Source organism: Chaetodon auriga, chromosome 17, assembly GCF_051107435.1.
Source record: "Chaetodon auriga isolate fChaAug3 chromosome 17, fChaAug3.hap1, whole genome shotgun sequence".
NCBI lineage: Eukaryota > Metazoa > Chordata > Actinopteri > Chaetodontiformes > Chaetodontidae > Chaetodon > Chaetodon auriga.
In genome coordinates, this window is record NC_135090.1 from 10,542,812 (window position 1) to 10,566,440 (window position 23,629).

The window sequence follows — 23,629 nt, forward strand, 5'->3', positions numbered from 1 at the left end:
ATAGTTTTATGATAGCTTTTTCTGATAGCTTCAGACTGTGAAAGAAGCCTACAGCATCCTGGTTAGGCCTCTACTTTTCTGTGCTGGGGTTCATATATAGTCTACGGGACACATTTTAAATTACGATGTGAATGAACGAGTGTGAGACATTGTGCCATGAAGAAAACACTATATGCTACAATGTAATCACTCAGAATGGGTTGTCCCTCAGCTGTGATTGGTCGGCGGTGTATGACGCCAACTGAGGAGGCGGGGCGTGCCCGTTTGATTGGCGTCGTGTTCTCTGGTAGTCTGCTGCGGGACCAGGACAGACAGCTGAGGGGGGCCTGAATGTCCAACCGGGACAGTCGGTGGACTACCGCGAACTCGCACGCACGATTCACAGGTAAGTGGTGGCTCGCGATCATCTTTGTGATGTGAAGATTTTGAATTCATTCACCCCCCAGGTACCCAAATAGGAGACAAAGACACTTTACCGTGTTTGAGGTGCAGTAGAGTTTGACAGAAGGGGAGGTTTGTCCCCCATAGATCCCGCTCCTGCTGTGAGAGCAGGCTTTATTCAGACACATACCGGTCCGCGTTGGGCGTCTATTGTGGAATCGGACGCGTCCTTTCCCTTTTCCTGCATAACACGAGGAAGGATACGGCGGGTGGGTTGTAGTCGTAAGTGTGCGCTCGCCACAATGGCTCGGATGGATAGCAAAAAATGGCCGCACGTGTGGCGAGATCGGTGTGAACGTACAGCTGTCTGGTCAGCCGAAACGGGGCAAGCGTTTTGGCACGGATCTGGCGCACGGTTCAAGCGCACGCGTGTGGCGCACGGATGTGGCCATGCGTCAGAACCGAGGCGTCGATCCATGACTGGGAAGACATGAGGGAAGAGCTGCAGGTTCTAGTGCGGACAGGATGAGGAGGCTGGAACACGCCACCGTCCCGAAATGACACACTGCAACATCTACCAGCAAAGGGTGGTGAGCTGGAGGGAAGACACACAGTGCGCTTGTACCATAACCAGTCATACACAGTAATACTGCACCAGGAAGAACATTGTGTTGTCTAGAAAAACTTTGGAAACAATTATCAAACAAAGCTGTGTTTGTATTGAGCTGCTCCTGACTGAAAACGGAGAAGGGGACCGGTGGCTTGGCACACGCTGGCAGACGGGAGGCGCAGCCAGACGGTCCTATTGATTTTTATTTTTTGTCCTCCGCTGAGATGTACGAGTGCGCCATCTAATAATAATGCACTAACGCAATGTCACGGCCGCTTTATGTGAGCACTTACTAGAAACATAAAACCGCTCATATGTATCACAGACAGACTGTGCAGCTCTCAATGAATCTTGGGACTTCCTAGCTCGGGGGAGCACGGGGTCACTTGGCAAGGTTTATAAGCTGTTTAGTCTGGCACGTGATGGGGGAAGCCCATGCACATACGCAACATCCTTGGGGATCCTTCATGGGAGGGGCAATATAGGCCACTAGACCACTGAGTGGGGTAGCATGGATCTTGTTGCATGGAAACTTGAGTTTATGAGTCTTTCTCTCTTCCTTTCAGCCTTATAATAAGCCCTAATCAGATTTGTTGAATCTAATAGGAGGAAGAAAATGAGGAAGGGAAGGAGACAGAGACAGTTTAGTGCATTAGAGTAAATCTGCAGTGCCAGGGTGAGGATATCCAGTAAAGCTTTGAGTCAGGATCCAGGATGACCTTTATTGTTCTGCTGAAGTTAGTGGAATAAGGCACCAAGTTGGGCCACTCAGCCCTCATATGTATATTCCTTCCCGTCATCGGGGCGGAGGAAAACATGAATTTCAAGTTAAACACATGCCCTCAATGTTGGAGCGCATGAGAGTTGTCAGTGAGTCATTCACAGACCAAATCCAACGCTCAGAAGCTTCTACTCCTCCATTATTAATACACAGCCATGGGGGAGATGGTACAGAAAAAAGGAGGAAGGGGTAGAGTAAGAGAGAGATAGAGAAAGGGATGCACACACACACATACACACACACACACACACACGCATGCACGCACGCGCACACACACACAGACTGGAGTGACTCAAACCTTCCAGCTATGAACAACACATGTATCACTGGGTTGTTATCTACACACCTACAATCAACCCTCCCTGTCCTGAACCTCCCTGCAGTTGACACATAACTGACCCCATAACAGCTTCCATGGACTAACTGCATCTCCGTCAAGAAAATGCACAACTAAATGACTAATCTATATACAGAGAGGAGCGTTATTTTGGAAAGAGGAAGCAAGTTAAGTCAAATGTCTTGTTCTTGCTTGAGCATATAGTGCAGATTCACCAGATTTCATCCGTTACTGAGGTCTTAAAGGGGCATCCCACTGCAGATAAACGATGCTGTTATTCATGGAGCACGAGGCAGCTTGGTTTGTCTTTCATTGCCTGAATAAAGACAGAACTGTTGAATCTGTGGTCTAACACTGATGACAATGGGAAAAGTGACAAAATAAGAATGTGTGTGAGGCAACCAACAAATTTTCTGCTGAAAACTGATCTGCAATGAGATGAGGCTGTACTGTACATACAACACTGAAAAATATGAGTGAGAAATAGGCAAACGCGTGGGGTAAATGCTTATCTCTCTTCTCGCAGCCCATTTTCAAACTTTGCAGTCATGTTAAGTGCTGTTGCATCACTTGCGCCCCCCCCCCCCATCCTTTTCCTTAATATTAATGATCAGTAGTAGGAGGCTGGGAAGGGAGAGCGACTGAGAGGAAGCAGGCACGGCCATGTGGCAGGTTAGATTAACTTACGGGCTGCTCATTATTGAGATCACTGCACGCTCAGTGCCGAAGGGTTTTGACGAGCTGCGGACGGCCGTGTAATTATATCATCCCAAGCTGCGTGGCAAAGCACGGACATCTGGTAACATCACCAAGAAGGAGAACGATGTTGTTTCTGTCTACGAGGGGAAAGTGCAGTGATGCAACAATTGATGCCTTTGCGTTAAACGGTGGTAATTTTAGAGTGCAGTGTCAGGTGAAGTGTAGAGACAAGCATGAATCAACAGAGAGCTGCATTCTCATCAGCTTTGGAGACATTTTCAATACACAGTAGCATCAGCGGCTGTGATAACGGAGTGATAACTGGTTAGAAAACATGTTTATGGTAAATATTCTGCAGATATTGATCTGCTAAGATGGCCATCTTGGGGGTAGCAGTGTAATCCTCTTATTGAGCGGCTGTGTTAGCACATGGAGTGACCTACATAGGGTTTGTCTGGAGGCAGAGGGTGATGGGTGCGAGGCAGGACAGGATGGGGTTGGTTGTAGCAGGGGGGTGGTTATATGAATAGCCAGTCATTACACCGACACACATGCACACACACGGGTCCACAAATACACACTTCCTTGAATATCTTGTGCCCCTCAAGCACTCATGATCATACTGGTGTCACACAGTGGGAGCGCTGTGGTTCAGTGCTCAGGGAAGTTTACTAATTGCTCTCTGCTACCCCTGGAGTCAGCCAATGAAGAGACATGAGGGCTCCCAGGCAGGACAGAGGCTCACCAGCCTCTTTTGTGATTCTCAAGTCACTGAGAGGAACGGAGAGCGACGGCTGCTCTGAGGGCCCTGCGCCTCCGGCTCTGTGGAGCACAGGAGGGCAAAGAGTAAGTTTTCATCAGCCAGAGAATAGAGATGAAGAGAGTTTATAGACAAGGGTTGAATGGTTTCTCCAGGATGAATGCTTCATGGGCTTGACTCTGTGTGTGTGTTTTGTGTTTCATGACCCCGGGGGTTGTAGCACCGTGCTGCATCTGAGACTATAAATTCACAAAATGCGCTCACTGAGACTGAGGTGGAGTGAGATTTCCTGCTAGCGTGACTAGAAGCAGAGGAATTAAAACCACACAGCCTGCTGATGTTTGTCTGTGCTTTTAATAGCGTGCATATGCGCGCGCACACACGCGTTTACATGTGTAAGACAGCAGCGATGTTTTGTGCAAAAAAACAAACCCTCTGATCCGTCCATAATCCCCCTTCCATGAGCTGTCCATCATCTGAGTGCCTGGCAACCAGGGGGCACTCAGAGGACTTTTGTTTGACTCGTCCTTTCCTACGCACCAGCCAATGGCAGCCGGGATCGCACATGACACACTTCCTGTGATTTTTTTTTTTCCTCTGTCCCAAGAGGAGGCAAGAGAAGCACACAGCGATGGTGATAAAAGGACACCGGGGGAGCGCTGAGTCCAGTGCATGCTCAGGGTTTAAATCGATGATAGAAAGATCGACTTCAGCCATGAAAAATGGAATTGCGTGTTGTAACCCAGTTCCTAGTCCTTGAGATGACCTGACTCTTGCATGCAAATAAGTGCGTAACACAAACTCTCCGCCATCTATTTTATGTAGAGCATGTTCCCAGAAAGCACTCATGTATAGATCATCATTTGGAGCAATTATCACAAGAAGAACCACAGCTACCTGGACGTTTCCAGACACCGTGAACCACCTTTAAAGGTGTTTGCATTCCACGATCACTTCCACTGCCCTTTTCCCTCTCAAGACTTTCTCATCTGTTCCTTCTCCTTTTCTTATCCCCCAAAGACTTGAGAGGCTTTTCCCACAGCTCTATCTAATCTCTGAGGATTCTTCTCTCTTTCTCCTCTCCTTCGGGACTCTAAATGCGCCTTTTATCTCTTCCTTATTCTCCTGCTCTGAATCTCTTCTCTGATTCCTCTGAAGTTCTCTCACCCCCTCTGCCCGCTTTTATACTCTAAAATCAAGTTGTACCCTTCCCATCTTTATTCTGCTCAGAGTTTCACCTCCTCTGTTTGCGCCTCCCTCCCTGCTCGGACCTTTGATTGGCCCGGCTCCTGCTCCGTGGTGCGGATGATTTGACGTGGAACCGCGGCGGCGGCTTTGCTTCCATTAACATTCTTCCGAGGGATATCTTTCACTTCCAATAAACGTGCCGAGCCTGATTGTAATCTGCGTTGCGTAATGACTCGACCTCTCACTCTCTTCCTCTCTCTTCCTCTCTCTTTCTTTCACACAATGAAGGACCAATTAGCTCTAGCATGATGGGTGAAAAGACCCCAGTACAGTAAAAAGGGATAATGGCAAGCCAGTGATGAGCAGACTTCCTCTGAGTGTTGTAATCACCTTGTAAATGTTTTGGCACTTGAACGCAGATCGTTTCCAGTCGAGACTGAGTTGGTATGACCCAGACTAGAGAGGAGCTTAAGGTCTAAAGTTAAGTGGACAGTGTGATCTCCTCCTGAGTGCGTCTGAGAATGGAAACGAACAAGGAGAAATATTCAGGATTTGAGTGAGCAGGTAGATTTTTATGGAACAATCCAGCCACCACACTGTCCTCCCTCTGCTCGGGGGAAGAGAAAGAGGCTGAACGAAGTGAAGAATGGAAGAGTGATAATCTATTGTTTCGCTGGTGATTGCAGGCATCGGTTATTTGTAATCACATCATTTCATTGTGTTTTTTGCTGGCTTGCATTTTCCAATGGGCCATTTCACAATGGCTATTCAGAGCAGCATGAATGGATTTAGTGCTGCCAGGCACTGCGGTTCTATTAGATGATGTTTTCAACGTCGTACAGTGGGGTTGGGATTGTTGCAGTCCTTTCTGTTCACAGTGACAGTTGGTTATGAATAAAAACTGTAGTAGAAGAAGTGAAGACATTACGTTGGAAACACTGGTTTAGCCCTGATGCAGATACCAAGATACCAGTACTTGCTAGAAATATTAATTCTGATTGGTTGAGCACAATCCCAACTTTCACAGTGTTCATCATCAGGCTTTTCAGCCAGCACCTACAATGTTATAAATATATCTTTGACAAGCCAGTGTCAGCGAATGATATTAATCCTCTATTATTCAGCTCTAGTTCTACGTGATACACATATAAAAGGTGTGGGTTAATGCGTTTGCTTGAGATGGCAAGTGAAAGTGAGAGGAGTATCTTTGTGGGGATGAATGCGTACTGCTTTGTCATTACTTTTAGAGAATAGTGGCCATTTACTACGTTGAAGGCACGGCGCCAGCTGATGATGCAGGCATCCTTGAATAGCCGAGGACAATGAATCGTCCTGGATGACTCCGTGTATCGCTCTGAGCGAACAACGGCCTCAGTAGAGCAGACGAGACTGCGGCTGACATAGATAGATGAAACAGATAATCCACAGGGGAAAAAAGAAGGAGTCATTGAGTGTGTGTGAGGGATAAGCACAAGTATGTATCTGACTGCTTAAGCAAGGGTGTGTGAGGAATGATGAAACGCGAGTAGGACTGAATATTCATGCCTCATAAGGACGAGTCTCGTGAACTTTGACACATCTGTCTTCCTCTCTGTCTCTCTTCACAGTTGACTGATGAGCAGCCAGTAGGACTGGGGTTGGGCTACACCGACTAGCACAGGTAAACACAACCTCCTCCCCTCCTCCTCCTCAGTACTGACACACTGGAGGCGTTTTGGGAAAATGTTTTTTGACATGATTTTGTCAGTTCAGTGGGAGGACTGCCAGACTTTGAGGCAAAGATGTGCTGATCACTGCTCCGAAACACAACTTTTAAGGAAGCAGCTGTTTTTTTTCCGCATGTGTTGATATGTCCATGTGGATATCAAGGTTCATGATATTACTTAAAGAGCCCTGCTAATATTCATCTATAACTGTAAATCAGAAGCTTCAGGTTTTATATTACAGAGATCTGTATATATTCATTGACATCAGCTCTCATCTTCTGACCCTTAACGGGGGAACAATTAGAGGAAAGTCATACGTGTGATCAAAGAATGTGTGAAAATGTGAGTCATTTATCAGTGTAACACTGTAATGATATGACTTCTTTTCACACTTTGGTCAGGGGCAGCAGTTGCTAAAGGCCATTTCAGCAGACCATCATAGCGTACATGTGTAAACCATTGCCAAAGCAGGCTGTGTGTCATACTGTTCGGCATGTAGAGATGTTTGAACGCTGGATACGGTGAGAAGAGGAGAGGGAGATTCTGTAATCCCGTGCTTTCGTGGCCGGATTAAAATCTCATGTCCCGGGGTTGGGGGAGGGGTTGGCTTGGGTGGAGGGAGAGGCGGGGCGGATTAAAGTCGACAGATCTGCTCTTTGCACAGCTGTGTCGCTGTGGGAGGGGCTTGATGCTGAAGGGGAGGGGCCTGTTTTAGATGACTCTTAACACCGGGATGTACGAGGTGCTTCTTTTGCATTTCCTCTGCATCTTGACAGCATTGATATTTCTACAGATTGCAGGGGGTTCTTGGTTGTTAGTCATGCTCGCAGTGCAGATTTAGGGATGGAAATGTTGGTCCTTCAGTCAGTCAGCCCATCAATTTGGTCAACTGAAATATCTCAACAATCAGCCATTCACGCTATCCTAAAGACTGTGGTGGTCCCCTGACTTTTTATGTAGTTCCACCAGCAGGTCAAAGTTCTCACTAATCCAGCAAAATTTCTCAGCATCTACTGGATGCATTGACATATGATTGAATACAGAAATTCATGGCCCCCTCCAGATGATTTGCAATAACATTGTCGATCCTCTGACTTTTCATCAAGCATCAGAATCAGGTCAAAACTTTGTCCAATACATTAGTTTATAATCAAATACCTGCAAAACCGATGGTAACATACGTATGTGTGTGTGTGTGTGTGTGTGTGTGTGTGTGTGTGTGTGTATATATATATATATATATATATACACACACACACACACACAATACAAGAAATACTAAGAAAGTACTGCACCAAGCACAGTAGCTTGGTCAAAGGTTTTTAGGTTCATGTGTGAAGCATCTTAAATTACAGCCTCACAGTGTGCATAATCCAGTCAGCACCTCAAGTCTACTGACTTAGCAAGACGTAAGGTGTAAGGGCACATTAATTTAAGGATGAAGAGAGACCAAAGGAAAAAAAAATGAAAGAGAAAAAGCTCCCATTAGGCTGACACATGCTGCTTTAAGGAGGTGGACGACCGCTGAGGGAATGCGTACGAGCACAATCTGCACACGCTGAGAGTTTGTGCCCATTGCTGCAGCAGGGTGTCCAGACCAGGAACAGCATGAATGAGAGAAAGAACGAGGAACAGAGTGGGAATGTAGGGTCAGGCCCCCTTCACTAACACTTACTTATGTAAGATTACTTACATAATGAGACGTTCAAGTCATGTGTGCGTGTGTGCGTGTGTGCGTGCGTGTGTGTGCCTCGGTCTAGACAAGGGGCAACTCGACTTTGGGTGGGGTCGGGGGAACAAGAGGAGGGGTACTCAAGCAAGCCCTCAACAGCAGGAGAGGATTGTGGGATTATGTGTGTGTGTGTGTGCGTGTGTGTGTGTGTGTGTTATGAAAAGGGGGGGGGGGTGAGGGTTGGGAAGGGAAGGTATTAAAGCCAGAGTGGAGGGAGGGGACGGACAAGCATTGAACGCATGTCCACATCTGTGTATGCGGTCCAGCCTTCTACCTCTCTCTGTCTCTTTTCATGCCTGTCTCTCTGAACTTATCTTCACATCAGCCGCTGCCCTTCTTCTTAAATTACCCCCCATCTCTCCTCCTCCTCTCCGCTCCTCTTTCCCTTCTCATCTCTTAATATCCCCTGATCTTAATCCCACTCTATTGTCGCTCTCTTTGTGTCTCTTCTCTCATTCTCTGTCCTCAATCCCCCCCCCTCTTTCTCCTCTGCACTCTCTGTTTTTTGGGAGTTTAGAGGGTCAGCAGTGCCAGACAAGACGATTGGAGGACAGAAGACATAGTTGCAGAGCTACTGGTGGTTTACTAGTGGTTAGCCTTAGCATACTTGTGGCAGCAGGGAGGAAGAAGGAGGGCTTGGCGATGGTCACAGCTATGGAGGATGCCTGTCCCAATGGGGTACGGGAGGAGGAGGTGGAGATGACATCCCCGGGACAGCCTGGCGTGGAGGGGCCCCCGGCCGTGCAGTCCACGCAGGAGCCAGATACGTCTGGAGGTGAGGAAAGAAGGAGTAAGAGTTGGAGTGTCACATGTGTAGATGAACAGAGAGATGTTGTCGTCTTTGATTTTGTTTTAAATTTTGAGAGGGAGGGAATGACGGAATGGTTTCATGAAAATGAATAATCAGAAGGCAGCGTTGATTGTCATGTGCCTCCTACAGAGTGTCAGATTTTTCAGTTACCGTTAAAAGTAGATGATCTGCTGATCCTTTAGAGCATTGCTTCCAACATTTAGTGTCTGGCGTACCCCCACAGCCATGACAGATGAACTGAAGTATCCTGTCATCATGTTTCAAAAGTGTTCATTTAAACGGATTTTAAACTAGATGTTATTTAACACCAATCATTATGTATAACAGGATGATTCATTCATGTACTTGAACCATCAGTGTTATGGTTGGTTCATCAAGTTTCCATTGATAGTGGAAAATTTAACACTTTAAGCAAATTATTTCATCCATTCAACTACGTATCTGTGACTTAAAGTTATTTCACCTGTTTATCTCTTATTTAGCTATCTATTTAAACTATTTATCCATCATTTTTAGCAAATATTAAAATACTTCAACTGTTACCCATTAGCTAAAAGTTTTAGCTATGTCAACTATTTATTCATTACTTTTACTGTAGCAATCTATGTCTATGTATCTTTTAAAAGCATTCATGAGTTACTTTCGGTGAACTATTTCGACCATTTATTCACACCTTTAGCAAACTTTTTGAACCATTTAGTCATTTATTTTATCAAACTGTTGCTAACAGACCATGGATACATAAAGGGTTTGGGTGTTGCTGCCTCCTCGCTAACTAGTTCATTTTCATGTACTCTACAGTTGCAACAGGTAGTGTTCAAGTGTTACCTCTGACTTCTTATGTAATGTTTTTTATTTTTTATATTTTTTTTATATTAGCTTAGCCAGTCAATCTTACCATGTACCCTCTAGAAGCTGCAGAATCCCAGCATGGAGTCACTGCTTGCTGTGACTTTTTTCCCAGGAGCAGGTTGAGTTTAGTTGAGATGTTACTTTTGTGCCAGTCACGGCCCTCCTCTGATCGCCATCTTGTGCGCCGAAAAATAATAATACCACATGCAACACAGGTTGCCGGGTCTTTGCTCCTGGGATTTGCGTCGCATTCCTTGAGAAACAGAGTCAGGAATTCTTAAACAGGTAGTCTCTGCATTGGCATTCACCGCACGCAGTGCTGGTAGGTGTACGTACAGAGGCGTTGGTTAGATGGTGACACAGACTGCAGGAAAAAGTGCACAGTGGGAGGAATTAAAAGCAGGTAAGTAGGATGAGTCATTATGTAGATGAATGAACCAGCTTGGAAAAAAAAAAAACACTCCACTGTAACTGTAATCTCTTAGCTTTTACAACTTCTTCAGGCCAGGCTTAGCAAGAGGCTGGTAGGTGGTTGTGCTCTATCTCCATGCCATATTTCATAGGATTACAGAGACTTTAGGCAGGAGGCTTTAGTTCATCTCCAATCTCTCACTGGATAGAAAAGCATCTCGCAGGGGTTGTTTGTCAGGATGAGTAATGTACACACAAGTACACGTGGCAGGGCGAGGGGTGAGGGCGGTGGGGGCGTTGGACGGGCTGGGATGAGCAAACATTCCTGCGGTGGAGGACGCAGTGACACAATGAGCTGACCAAGTGGGTAAAGGTCAAAACAAAGAGCACAAAAACATGGATGCGAGGAGGGATCCAGCTGTGAGTGTTTGTGTTGGTGCGTTTCTGAGGTTTTGTGGTCAGATGTGTTCAAGAATGTCAGCGAGGTCAGTTTTAACATTGTTGGATATGCAAGTGCAGGCCTCTGCCATGCGTGCTCTTTCTTCCACTGAAGCAGGAGGGCGTTGCACGTTTTCGAAAGCCCTACAGGCTTGAAAGTTTGGAGAACTGGAAACATTATTCCACAGGAGTTTGAACCACGACTAATTGTGAGTGTGAGTGAGTGATGGGGCAAGTGAGCGTAGTGCAATCAAGGTGTGGTTTAATGCTAGTTTATGCGTTTTTGTGGATGTGTTTACTACAATTACAGCTCTGCTCTGAAACTTTGTGTTTGTTCTAGCTTGTGAAACATAGTGTGGGGTCCCCACAGGAACCGAATATCCTGTCCATACTACACACTCTGTCTGAACTGAGTTTGGGATCATGTTTCTGTGTTGTTAATGCAGTACTTGTATTGCTTTATGGATTAACAAGTTTAATAGTCTGCAGTGCAGTTTTTAACCTCCCCTCCTCCTTTAAGAGGATCATAAATATTTAAGGGGTGTTTTTGCATGGAGCCTCCTGTTTATGCAGTCTGTCTGTGCTCTGTTATCAAGCTACAGTGAGGTCTTTGCCTCATTGTGAGATAAATTGTATTTTCACTGATCTTACCCTCTTCCTTCTTAATCATGCAGCTGTGTCATATTTTGTATGTGTGATGAATGAATCATGAAAAATGATGCTGTCAAGCTCTAGTTTAACTGAGGTGATCTAAAATACAGAAATGCATTGATTTTGGATGTAAAATACTACCCAACCCGTACAAGGGAAGTGGATATTAAATTCATATTTGAAGTACACTATGTCCTACAGTCTACAGTCCAAAAAAACCCACATATACTGCTGTGTAAAGTTATCATGTGAAATGATGGTGCACATGAGATATTACATGTAATCATTACAAAAAAATTTGTGACAGTGTGTTTTTGCAAATGATGCATTCAGTTTCACATGTAAAATATCTGAAACTGCACATATCATGATTCACATAGGCTTTTTTTTTTTAAGCCAAAGTTGATGAATATTTTGAAAGTACACCATACAACGCCTCAAACAACCGCAGTTATTCATAACTTGTATTTTTCAAGGCCGCAATGTTGTACATGCCACTTTTTTCTATACAGCAGGTTGAAGTGTGAGACTTGACTTTATGCTATACGACATGAGTCAGAGTTAGAGATAACAGACCAGTGGAGCAAAATACAGAGAAATCATGGAGAGAATCAGCTGTTTGCAAGTGCTGACTGGACATATTTACTACCCATATAAGTGTATAATGACAGAGAAACACACGCTCACACACACACGTTCCCAGTGCTTTAAGTGTCTTAAATGGGCTTACGCAGGCTTTGGGACCCTGGCATTAGAGCGTGAGCTCACTGTCCACACCTCACCCTCTCTCTGCGTGTGTGCACAGAATCCAAAACTCAACAGACATCAATAAGATTTTTTTTCTAACAACTGAGATCACTTGAATCCCTCAGTTTCTCTGCCTCAGCATATGAACAAATTATACATATGGTCCATGTGGGAGTCTGAGTTGAGAACGCAGGCAATTGTTCTCATTCTGAGAGGAGCAGACTTAATGGACCTCCAGATGGAGCTTTAATTTGATAGTAAACCTCTGTGAAATGCTGTGACTGGTGTGCAGTGAATGAACTGCAAACATGGCCGATCAGAGTCTTACATAATATTTCTATGTGTCTCTTTATTTGAAGCTTTGTGTCCCAGTTTTGCAGTACGTGAGTAACATGAAATATGGAGGCTGTGTGTACTTCTCCCTCTCAGCTGCTGCGGCCGCTTTAACCCTCTTTTGCATGTGTTTACGCTTTGTTTGACTTTCACACCTGGCTAACTCTTCTGATCTCTCTCTCTCTCTCCCTTTCTTTGTCTGTGTCTGTATCTGTATCTTTGTCTCTCAACCCGTCCGTCCAGCCATGCAGCAGGTGTTGGATAATCTGGGTGACCTTCCCACCTCCACGGGGGCCAAAGACATCGACCTGCTCTTCCTGCGCGGCATCATGGAAAGTCCCATTGTACGCTCCCTGGTTAAGGTAGCACACACACATAGCTCGGGGTGAGCAGCTGGCCGGCTAACGCTAACCACTGGCCGGCCCCCTCACCCCGGCTGCTCCCAGCAGTGCTTTGCTTGTGGCTGAGGCGCTGAAGTACAGTAAGGCTTTGCTAGCAGAGTGTATCTGCGCAAATGCATATATACTGTCAGTAATCAAGTGATGGAGCCTTACACTTTCACTGACAGAGCATGTTTTGCAACGCTTCTGTACACAAACCATTTGCCCACACACACATCTTCACTGCTGTAGGGAATCTAGTGTGTAGTGAGTTCAGTTGGAGGACAGCTGTAGTTCCCGTTACACGGGCTGTTGTCATTTTCTGCCATTCAGCTGCTCCCTGCAGGCCTGGAACTTGTCGAGAAAACAGTTGCCTAAACATAAACAAATACGCCTTTGATTAACATTGTAACATGAGGCTGACAGCTTGCTTATAGAGCAAAACAACCCCACAGTAAGTCAGCTCTATGTCAGCAGTCAGTGCTGCGAAATATCAGTCAGGTTGGTTCTTTCATTCACACGTCCAAATAAATACTCACATGACACACAGAAAATCTGACTGTCACCCCCCCCCACACACACACACACATTCTACCCTCCCTGAGCATCTCCGTCTCCACCAGGCACACGAACAGCTGGATGAGGTGAAGCTGGAGGCGGTGCAGGACAACAATGTGGAGCTGGTGACGGAGATCCTGGGCGACATCAGCAGCCTCAAGGTTAAAGACGACAGCGCGGCCGAACTGTCGAGGATCCTCCAGGAGCCGCACTTCCAGGTGAGGCGGAGCAAACATTAAGTATTTTTTGCAACTTCCTTGCATTCGACACCACCGATTGAGGTTGTTATGAAGTGTTCATTTTAACGTCAACCTATGGACACCTCATAAATAATAAAATATCACTGTGTGCATGCATGATCGAGAGAGTAGTCTTGATATTTTCCGTCTTTATAGCGGAGTGAACGTTAAACTAGATTTGTAATGTTTTGACTGTAGTTACAGTAGCACAGAGCTGATGTTTTGGATCCTAGCCTCATGCATCAGTAGGACATTAACCTTTATCCTTGGACCTACCGGGGGCTTTACATAGGCCAGACCAATAGGAGTGAGGCTTCTGAGCTCAGCGAAGCCTCTGCACCAATCACAGCCCTTTGTGCTGTAAGCTGAAGGATAAGACCCATTTGACCTACTGAGAGACGGAGAGAGGGAGGGAGGGAGAGACGGAGACGGGGGAAACAGATATTACATCATACTGAGTGTGTTAGTTTGCACACTCATTTTCTTCAGGAGTAGTTTGTCTAGCAGTTGGAAAGGTACTTTAAAAAGTAGAGCTGGTTGGAAAAACACACAGGCTTGGATGAACATTGGTGGGTGGATAGTCAGCAAAGCAAGAATTAATTGATTAGAATTTGGTGGTAATCCATATTTGGGATTTGAGCCATTAGATGATTAGTTTTTGGTTTGGATGACATCCTGGACTTCATACTTTAGTGTTTAAACAGCTTGGTGTTGACATTTCAAATATTTCATTTTTTGGGAAAATCAAACCCAGAAGATGCTGACAAACTGTTACAGATGCTGCAGCATCATAAATTAGATATGTATTCTACCAAAAGTCAACATATTTCACCTTACACAGCGATCATCCAGTTTTTGCTGTATGACAATAAGTTGCAGCACTGTTGACATCATGCACAGTGAGCCGGTGTGGCTTTTGCTGAACAGCATCCTGCGTGGACACAAGGGACAATTAGAATAGTAAATGCTAAAACAGAATGGAGCACGAGTCTCAGCACTAATGTTACTTACAAAGCAGTATCATTCTAAAGTTTGCTAACATTCGCAAACATTAGCCACCATAAGCACCTGGTCATACCAGACCAAATGAGGCTGTAACAGAAAAACCACTGAGTGTATTGACTTGATCAAAGCTGTGTTTTTTCGCAAATGAACTTAGCTTATCATTTGCATGAGAAAGAATGTCCTTTTTCTTCTTTCAAAATTTACATGGCATCACTTTAGTCATCATCACTCTCTCCCTCTTTCTGTCAGTCTCTTTTGGAGGCACACGACATGGTGGCCTCTAAGTGCTACGAAGTCCCGCCCCCGACTGAGACGGCCAATGATGCAGCGGTGAACAGTGCTCTGATGCAGGCTGATGCTGTGCGCATGATTGGCATCCGAAAGAAGGCCGGAGAGCCACTGGTGAGCAGAGCAAGACAGTCTGAGTGTGTGTGTGTGTGTGTGTGTGTGTGGATGCTGCTGGAGGCGAGTGGTTGAGAACATGATTAACTGAATCATTAAGGGTGTCAGAACAGTAGGATTGTGGGTGAAGGTGAGCGTGCATGCAGCCAGCAGAGGCTCAGCATCATCCTGCTCCCTCCCTCCTCTCAGGGCGTCACGTTTCGGGTGGAGAAAGACGACCTGGTCATTGCTCGAATCCTTCACGGCGGCATGATTGACAGGCAGGGTCTGCTGCACGTGGGCGACATTATAAAGGAAGTGAACGGCAAGGACGTCGGCAACAACCCCACCGAGCTGCAGGAGATGCTCAAGGACTGCAGCGGAGGCATCACGCTGAAAATCCTCCCGAGCTACCGAGACGCTCCTGCACCTCCACAGGTAGACACACAAAGAAACGTCCAATGAGATGCTCGTGTAAACACAAGCACGCACACTTATGTAACGAGGGGCAGATGTTGGGCAGTGGTACAGGGCTGGTGATCTGTCCCGCGGCCCTCCCACAATCCTCTGCGCAGGAATGTGAACCCTGGGAGCCCTATTAATAACACTCCACATGCTATCTGGGTCACACTAGCTGTTTCTGTCTCTTTCGCACACTCCAAGCACACACACACACACACACATTTCCTGTAATCTCATGTTCCCTCACATGGAAAGTACAGTAATTTATGATATTATTAAACATTTTCTCTCATGCGTGTGCCAGAAATTTTTTCGACCTGTTATGGCTCCTGATTTGAAAAATCAAAATCCTGAAGATATGGTGCCTCCTGAACAAATAGACATAAAACTGGAAATGCTTGTAAGGCTTAAATCGAATGAGAAGCAGTAAAAGTGAATGAGACATAATGCAAAATCACATCCTGCTCTGTGGCTCAGGGCGCGCTGCACTGTATATTTTACTGGCTTGTTTTATTGCTTCCTCTGGCTGCTTGTTTAATCTAATACACTGGCCAGAGCACTTACCCTTCCTGGCAAAAGCCTCCACTGTTTGGCGCAGCGTGAACAGCTGTGTCGGGTGGGGTGCGGGACCTAACGGGTGTGAATGAGCCGCTGTTACCGTGTCAGTATGTGAGACAGCATGCTGAGCTTGAGCCCGCCTCGCTCTCTTTTTGTTTGTGTATGTCTGTTTCATCCACAACCTTTTTTTTTTTTTCATTTTAAGGGAAACAAACTTTCCCATGACCACAAACAAAGTAGGAATTCATTCATGTCTCAAAACTGTGCACGTGTTCCTTACAGGTATACGTGCGGCCGTACTTTGACTACAACCCGGCCAATGACAACCTGATCCCTTGTCGAGAGGCGGGGATGGCCTTCAAGAAAGGCGACATCCTGCAGATTGTCAACAGAGAGGATCCCAACTGGTGGCAGGTGAGCGTTCGTCCATTTATTTCCCTTCCCTCCTCAAGATTTGGAAACTGAACTGATCTGTGATCTGTGGCAGGCATGCCATGTGGTCGGCGGGGCTACGGGACTGATACCCAGTCAGTTCTTGGAAGAGAAGAGGAAAGCTTTTGTCCCTCGAGACTTTGATGGATCAGGTATGTGAGCGTGAGCGTTTCTCACCTGACCTCTGAGTAAACACTGCGAGCTGTGCTTTGGTCAGAGCTAACACATCTGAAAGTTTCCTGTTTCTCTGTTTAGAACTGTTGATGTTGAAATGATGGATTGACCTTTAGTCTGTAAACTGGTTTGCTGCCAGACTTCTGTCACTTTTCTATTGCTTTTACCAGGAACACTGATTAATAGCAAGAAGGCCTGGGCAGCCAATGTTCCCAACACTTTGACAATGGTCCATGTCTGCCCTCTTCTGGCCAAATGCTGTAACAGCACAGATGAACAACAGCACAAATGTTCTGTGTTGTTTTATAGGGATCCTTTGTGGAACCATAGCTGGAAAAAAGAAGAAGAAGATGATGTACCTGACAGCCAAGAATGCAGGTCAGAACAGTTTTCATGCTTTTTATCTGGCCTCTTCGGTATCGTTTTCTTTCGCTGGCTAATAACTGTGCCTGTGTTTCAACAGAGTTTGACAGACATGAGCTGCAGATCTATGAAGAAGTTGCAAAGGTGCCACCGTTCCAGAGAAAGACGCTGGTTCTGATCGGCGCTCAGGGCGTGGGCCGACGCAGCCTGAAGAACCGACTGATGGTCCTCCACCCCACACGCTTCGGCACCACTATACCATGTATGTCACGCTTGGTTTTTGTCTGTATTTCTACCTTATGCCGATCAAACCTTTAACTGAGCTTTTTTTTTAAGACACTTCACGGCGGCCCCGTGACGACGAGCTGGACGGCAACTCCTACCACTTCACTACAAGGACAGAGATGGAGGTGGACGTCAAGGCCGGCCGCTTCCTGGAGCACGGCGAGTATGATGGTAACCTGTACGGCACCAAGATCGAGTCCATCCATGAGGTGGTGGCCACAGGACGCAGCTGCATCCTGGATGTCAACCCACAGGCAAGAGGAGGTTTACAAAGCTTGGGTGGGGGTGGAGTGAACACACGTGAGGGTCCTTTCAGAGAGGACATTTGGCAACATGTAATGTCACTTCCTGTGTCTCTCCTCAGGCTCTGAAGGTACTGAAAACAGCGGAGTTCATGCCTTACGTGGTGTTCATCGCAGCCCCAGACTTTGATACTCTCAAAGGCATGCACAAAGCCGTGGTGGACGCCGGCATCACCACGAAGCAACTCACGGTAGGTGAACAACTCCCAGGCACATTCAGCACACACACACACACACACACACACACACACACACACACACACACACTAATGGTAATTGAGCATGCCTGATTATCCATTCACATATCCATATCCATACCCCCATGGGGCGGCGACTTAGAGGCTTCCTAATCAGGTGAACTTTAAAGTGAGCAGCACCACAGTGTGAAGACACTCCTTTAAAGTCCTACATTCAAAGTTCACTAAGTTTACAAGCCCCTTTAATTCAGAGTGTTATATGATATGATTTCATATAACTGGAGAATTATTACTGACACATGTCCATGTTTCCACCACTCACCTGTCACCTGTGTGCGCTGGCAGGACGTGGACCTGAGGAAGACAGTGGACGAGAGTGCTCGGATCCAGAGGGCGTACAGCCACTACTTCGACCTGACCATCATCAACGACAACCTGGACAAGGCCTTCGAGACGTTACAGGCCGCCGTGGACAAACTGTGCAGTGAACCCCAGTGGGTGCCGGTGAACTGGGTGTACTGAGGACCAGCTGCAGGGCTCCCACTGACCACACTGAGCGGGTCACACTGACCCACCAGTGTGTGTGCGTGCGTGTGTGTGTGTGTGTGTGTGTGTGTGTGTGTGTGTGTGTGTGTGTGTTTCTGACCATAAAGGCTGAAGAAGAGGAGAAGAGGGCAGAGATAGAAAATAATAATGATTAAAAAAAAACAAACTTGCTCTTTCACCTCTTGGGCCTGCACGCCGTGCAACTTTTTTTCTACTCAAAACTCAAAGGGAAAGAGTGCTTATTTATTTTATAACTTTTTATGAAAGATCTTTCTATTCAATGTGGAATTCCAGCGAGAATGAAGCAAAAAATCTGGTCGCGTCCCGTGGGCCATATTTTTGCATTAATTTATTGTTATAGTGACATGTCTTATTTTGTAGTTTGTCCCTTTGATTTCAAGTATTTTCGTCTTCATGGACCTCCAGGATCTGTGACCACCATCCGCGCTCTGATACAAACGCAAGGAGAGGAGATGGATTAGAAGATTTTTAGCAGTCATTGGCCAAGAAAGCCGTCAGTGTCACGCGTCATTGCCACGTCTGAGAAACCTGTGTAGCTGTGTTTTATTTTCACGTCCATAAAGCGTAATCCTTTAGTGTTTTTAACGTAGCCAGCCCTGAACTCTCCTGTCAGCGTCCTCCACAGGACCAGGAGAGGTGAAAAGGCCCATATGTGCACAACTCGTCCAGTATGTAAAGGAAAAACAACTTTCTAATGTACTTTTTCAAGATTGAACACTGTGTCTGTTAAGTTTGTTTAGATTTTGTGTTTTTATGCTAGTTTTCCATCCGTGTGGTGATTTTTAGTGGATTTTTTTTTCACACGTGACCCTTTGATTTGTTTTTAACGGTCTTGTTATCAGTCTGTCGGGGGTGTGAGCACAGTCATCGTCATTGACCGTCATTGTTCTTGTCTACATAAGCCAACTTGTTTGTGTTTTCTATGTGAATGTGGCATCCCTCCTCATGGTCCTTATCTTCAGTGCTGCAGTATGCCAAAGCCCTCCAAATAAAGTTTGAAATTTAGAAAATGTCCAGTCGGATTGGTATTTCAACTACAGGCTCTAATGTAAATGTATCACTGAACGTATGACTTTGGATGGTAAATGCATTTAGAAAAGCCAAAGGGTAAAACTAGTACTATCGTTTGTCTTAAACTTTGTAAATCTTTGTCAAAACAAGAAAAATACTGAAAAAATGCCATTCTTCTGTTCTGAAACCTGTCTTGAACTTCAGGAGAATACATTTAAAACCGTAATAAATGATCTTATATGGATATTCTTTGCAATAAATAGTATATGTGTATATAACATTTGAAAATCCTGAAGCCAGTCTGTTGTAGGTTTTAGAGAACAGCCCTGCTGCCTGTTTTCACGTCGACCTCATGTCTACAGATTTGTTTTTACATTTTTATCAACAAAGTTACGACAAATAAACTTTAATAAACCTCACAAAGTAGTTTCTTTTTGAAATATTATGTTAACATGTGCTTTACTGCAGTAATTTCTAGTAAATACTGGCTGTAGGTCAAACCTCAGCTGCCTGCTTTTAGAGTCAAAAACTATATTAGTATCAAAAGTTGTTCCTCTTTGGTCAGACTGTCTGATTTAAAGCAGATTTTTTTTTACAGTCTTGTACCAGCAAAGTCTTCAAATACCATTTGACATTTAGTTTTCCCAGCAGTTTTGAAGAATAAGTTTACTCTCTGTTCAAGAAGGCATCAAAAAAAGTATTGATTTGTTGTCCGTGACTCAAGTTTCCAAATGACGCCCAGCCTGAACAGCTTGTATTAAAAATGAGCACTTCAAGTCATTTTTTAAAAGACAATCTGGACTTTGATGTTGCAACGCAGCGCAACCGAGAGGCTGGAGGCTTGAACTGGGACCACCAGATTAACCAGGACATACTGAAGGAAAGTCAAGCTGCTTTGAGCTCCACAGACGACGACCTGCTCCTCTTCACAAGAGACATCTTGTCATAGAAGGAAAAACACAGGTGTGATTAAAAACAGTGACGATGGCTCTGTTGCGTTCAAGTGTCCTCTGTGAAAGACAAACGGAAATCTAAGAAGTATCTCGCAACCTGGACACATAAAGCCAAATCTATTTGCATGGATAAAGACCACGAGAGGTAAGAGTGAAGATGTGGAACGTGGGCAAACTAACCCTTTAATTGCTTTGATCCCAGAAGTGAATCTGCCTCACTAAATTTTTGATGCCAGAAAGAGTTTAGACATGATCCGATGTGGTCAATTCAGAGCTGCTGTGCATTAATAAATCCCTCCTGATATGCCTTTATTAATTTCAATGTGAGTCAAAATATTTGACAGATTGGAAGGGCTACTGAGCAAATGCTAGCATGCTAAGCTTAGAGGCGAAGAACTGTCTATTGTTCTATTGGTAATGTTACTGAAATCACAGACCTCGTAAGCTACCTTCAGCATACATCCTCTTTCTCTCTGACACACAGCTAAAGCTTCTGTAAATGACTTTAAAGTTCAGAGCCTGTTCACAGGTGGCATGTCACAGTCAGAAAATCACAGGTGCAACTCATAAAATGAACGATGGCTGAGTTCCAATTAGCTGCTTCGGTTTCAGGGTGCTGGTATTGTGCATGCTGGCTCACTGTCACGGCCGGCTGGGACACTTCAACAGAACAGAGCCATTGTTCATGTTAAGAGCAACTAAACACCTGCGCACCTGAGCATAAAACATCAAATGAGCGAAGAGAAAAGTCACAAAATAGGAAAACTTTTGAAACATTTTTATTAATTAATGCAACTTACAGTCAAGCCGAAGAGTGAACTATATTAATTGATACGTATTCACATTATGTCCTAACAGGGTTTACAGCATATCTTGTGTTCTGTAAGCATACTTGTTAACAAAAATAAGGAAATGTAAAATAGAAATCAAAGCTTACAACTTTACAACAACAAGAACAAGGAGCTTAGCAGTGGATGTGAACAAATCAAATCAGCAACGTAAAGACCCTCACCAGAACAGGAATGACAGCAAATTCAGTTTTGGCATGTCGTGGTTTAAATAAGGGAGAAGAGAGAGAGAGATAGAGAGTGAGAGTGAGAGAGAGAGAGAGAGAGAGGAAAAAAAATAAACAACAACTCAAAAGTGAGCTCAAAATGACACAAATGAAGGGAGGTTTGAATCCACGCGGCTGTGCACGGCTGCCTTTGCCAAGAGACTTTGGTCACTTTGCTTCTCCATCATGGCTTACAATGAAAAAAAAGCACAATGTATAAAATGAAATCGGCCAATGAGGGAAAAAAACCCAACATAAAACAAAACAAAACAAAACAAAAAAAAAAACGGAGCGTCCTGGAATCAGTTCTATGTATGAATGAAAAGGGGAATATCGTTTATATTTTTCAAGAGTCTACAGATGATTGTCTGTTGTCTTTAGACGAGCGAGAAAATCAAAAAGGTTTTGCAGTCGACTACAACTCCAGGACAGCCCCTACATTCATAGGAGGTAGATAACGTGGCAATGACCCCAACTCTTCGAGAAAAAGTGTGTCTGAACGGGAATCGAGCTCTCTGTCAAGTCTGTGAAATTGTAGTGCATAATTTGTTCAACTTTTAAGGCCAAATAGGAACCTCACGTGTAGATCTAAGGCTATTTTAAGACAAAGGTGCAGGGTAGGGTGGGGTGAGGTGGTGGTGGTTGGGGGATTGGGGGGGGGATCTGGGACACAGTAAGCAGATACAGCCCTTTTCACGACAATACCTGAGTCAACAGTGGCGTTATACCACAGAGCCTCGCAGGATGCTTGGTGCACGTCAACTCTTCGGCAGCTAAACCCGATATTTTTGGCTACACAGACACAGAGAATACGCAAAAAATTACAAGACGACAGAGCACAGAAATACGACGTGGCTACAACGGAGAAAAGATTCGGATGACGTTTGAGTAGAAATTGCATAAATGACACATTATCATTTGGCCACAAGGTGTAACACTCATCTGTTACGACAGAACTCGGATCAGATTGACTGGTTGTGGCACGTGCACAGCCTGGGGCGACACTCAAACCTCCCTGAAGGGGAAAATTCAAATTTTATTGGACAATATGAAGTACACTACAGAAAAAAAAGTCAATGCAGCATATATCAGGCTTATGAGGTACTTCATGAATATATATAGATATATCAACCTTTTTAGAAAAGCTCTTCAAAGTCATATTATTCCTTATAATTCCTATTGATAGCACAAAATACCTCGTCAGTTATTTCTTTTTACTTTCTGCCCAACCTCAAGTGGGCGATTTTTTTTTTTTTTTTGAGACTGCTTTGAAAGTGCAAAACACAAATACTGATCGTTCTATGCAGCATCTACACACAAGGTTGCATGATGATTAATTTTTTTTTTTTTTTTTTGATGTGGTGCAGCAGATTTTCGTCAAACCTTTGTGTTGAAAAGGACTCGCAAACCCAAAGCTGGGGCCAGATGGAGAGGAGAGATCCGACAAAAGGCACACATAAAACGACTACAAACACGCTGGATGTTTTCAGCTTGGGCTGAATTACGACAAACTGTAGTTCACTGCCGCGCGACCTCGTATGTACCTTTCGTTGAAGTTTACAATGTTCTGATGCATCGTGAAGTATGTTCAAACGTGTATGTTCCCTTTGTACATTGTTGCATGCATAACTACATCCTACCCCCAGAAAAAAAAAATGGCGCTGAGTCCGGCTAACTGTAGGAGAAGTGGAAATGAATACGAGACAGGGGCATCCACCCTGATTTTTATTGCAATACTGGGTTGACATGGCAGAGAGTTGTAGGCATTTGATCACATGGAGTGGCTCTGTCCGGTATGAAACCTTTTATATTTCAACATTCTGGTAAAACAACAACAGAAAAAGCTGGTTCCAGATATGGAGAAGAAGTATTGTCCTGCTAACTGAAAGTCTAAAATGTTTACTGAGCGTAGCCCTGACCTGCGCTGAGAGGACAGACTGGCGTATTGCTGTACATACATCTTTCCAACGCCACTGCAAACATTCCTCAATATCACCAACATTTAACTGGAATATCAACACACCGTCATAGCGACTGTATGATGGCACGTTTGCTGATATATGATCCGGTCGTGAGTAGTTTATGTCACCACATGAATGAGTCCTAGGTTGTGCTGGGCTGCTTTTGTCATCGTCTGTTAAAAAGAAGACTCGCATGAAACAGTGAGACTCCCAATTACAAAGATTTGGTCCCCTAAAATGTAACCAACTAAAGCAACCAACCAGTCATACATGATTACTTGGTTTTGCATGTGTTAAGGTTAAAGGAAAG

At 44.8% G+C, this 23,629-nt stretch overlaps 1 protein-coding gene across 3 annotated transcripts; it reads left to right on the forward strand.

The window, feature by feature from the left end:
• The first annotated feature begins 253 nt into the window (after positions 1 to 253).
• On the forward strand, positions 254 to 19,769 carry pals2b (protein associated with LIN7 2, MAGUK p55 family member b). Of its 3 annotated transcripts, XM_076754996.1 has the most exons (14): positions 254 to 385; positions 6,364 to 6,416; positions 8,712 to 8,969; positions 12,681 to 12,781; positions 13,441 to 13,593; positions 14,869 to 15,021; positions 15,211 to 15,438; positions 16,303 to 16,434; positions 16,508 to 16,604; positions 16,936 to 17,004; positions 17,090 to 17,251; positions 17,326 to 17,528; positions 17,639 to 17,767; positions 18,119 to 19,769. In XM_076754996.1, the coding sequence occupies exons 3-14, from the start codon at positions 8,837 to 8,839 to the stop codon at positions 18,293 to 18,295; spliced, it is 1,737 nt and encodes a 578-aa protein (XP_076611111.1). In that variant the 5' UTR covers positions 254 to 385; positions 6,364 to 6,416; positions 8,712 to 8,836; the 3' UTR covers positions 18,296 to 19,769. The 3 variants fall into 3 exon arrangements, with proteins under 3 accessions (XP_076611111.1, XP_076611112.1, XP_076611110.1); XM_076754997.1 differs by lacking the exon at positions 8,712 to 8,969; XM_076754995.1 differs by lacking the exons at positions 254 to 385; positions 6,364 to 6,416 and having other exon boundaries at positions 8,426 to 8,969.
• Positions 19,770 to 23,629: the final 3,860 nt, after the last annotated feature.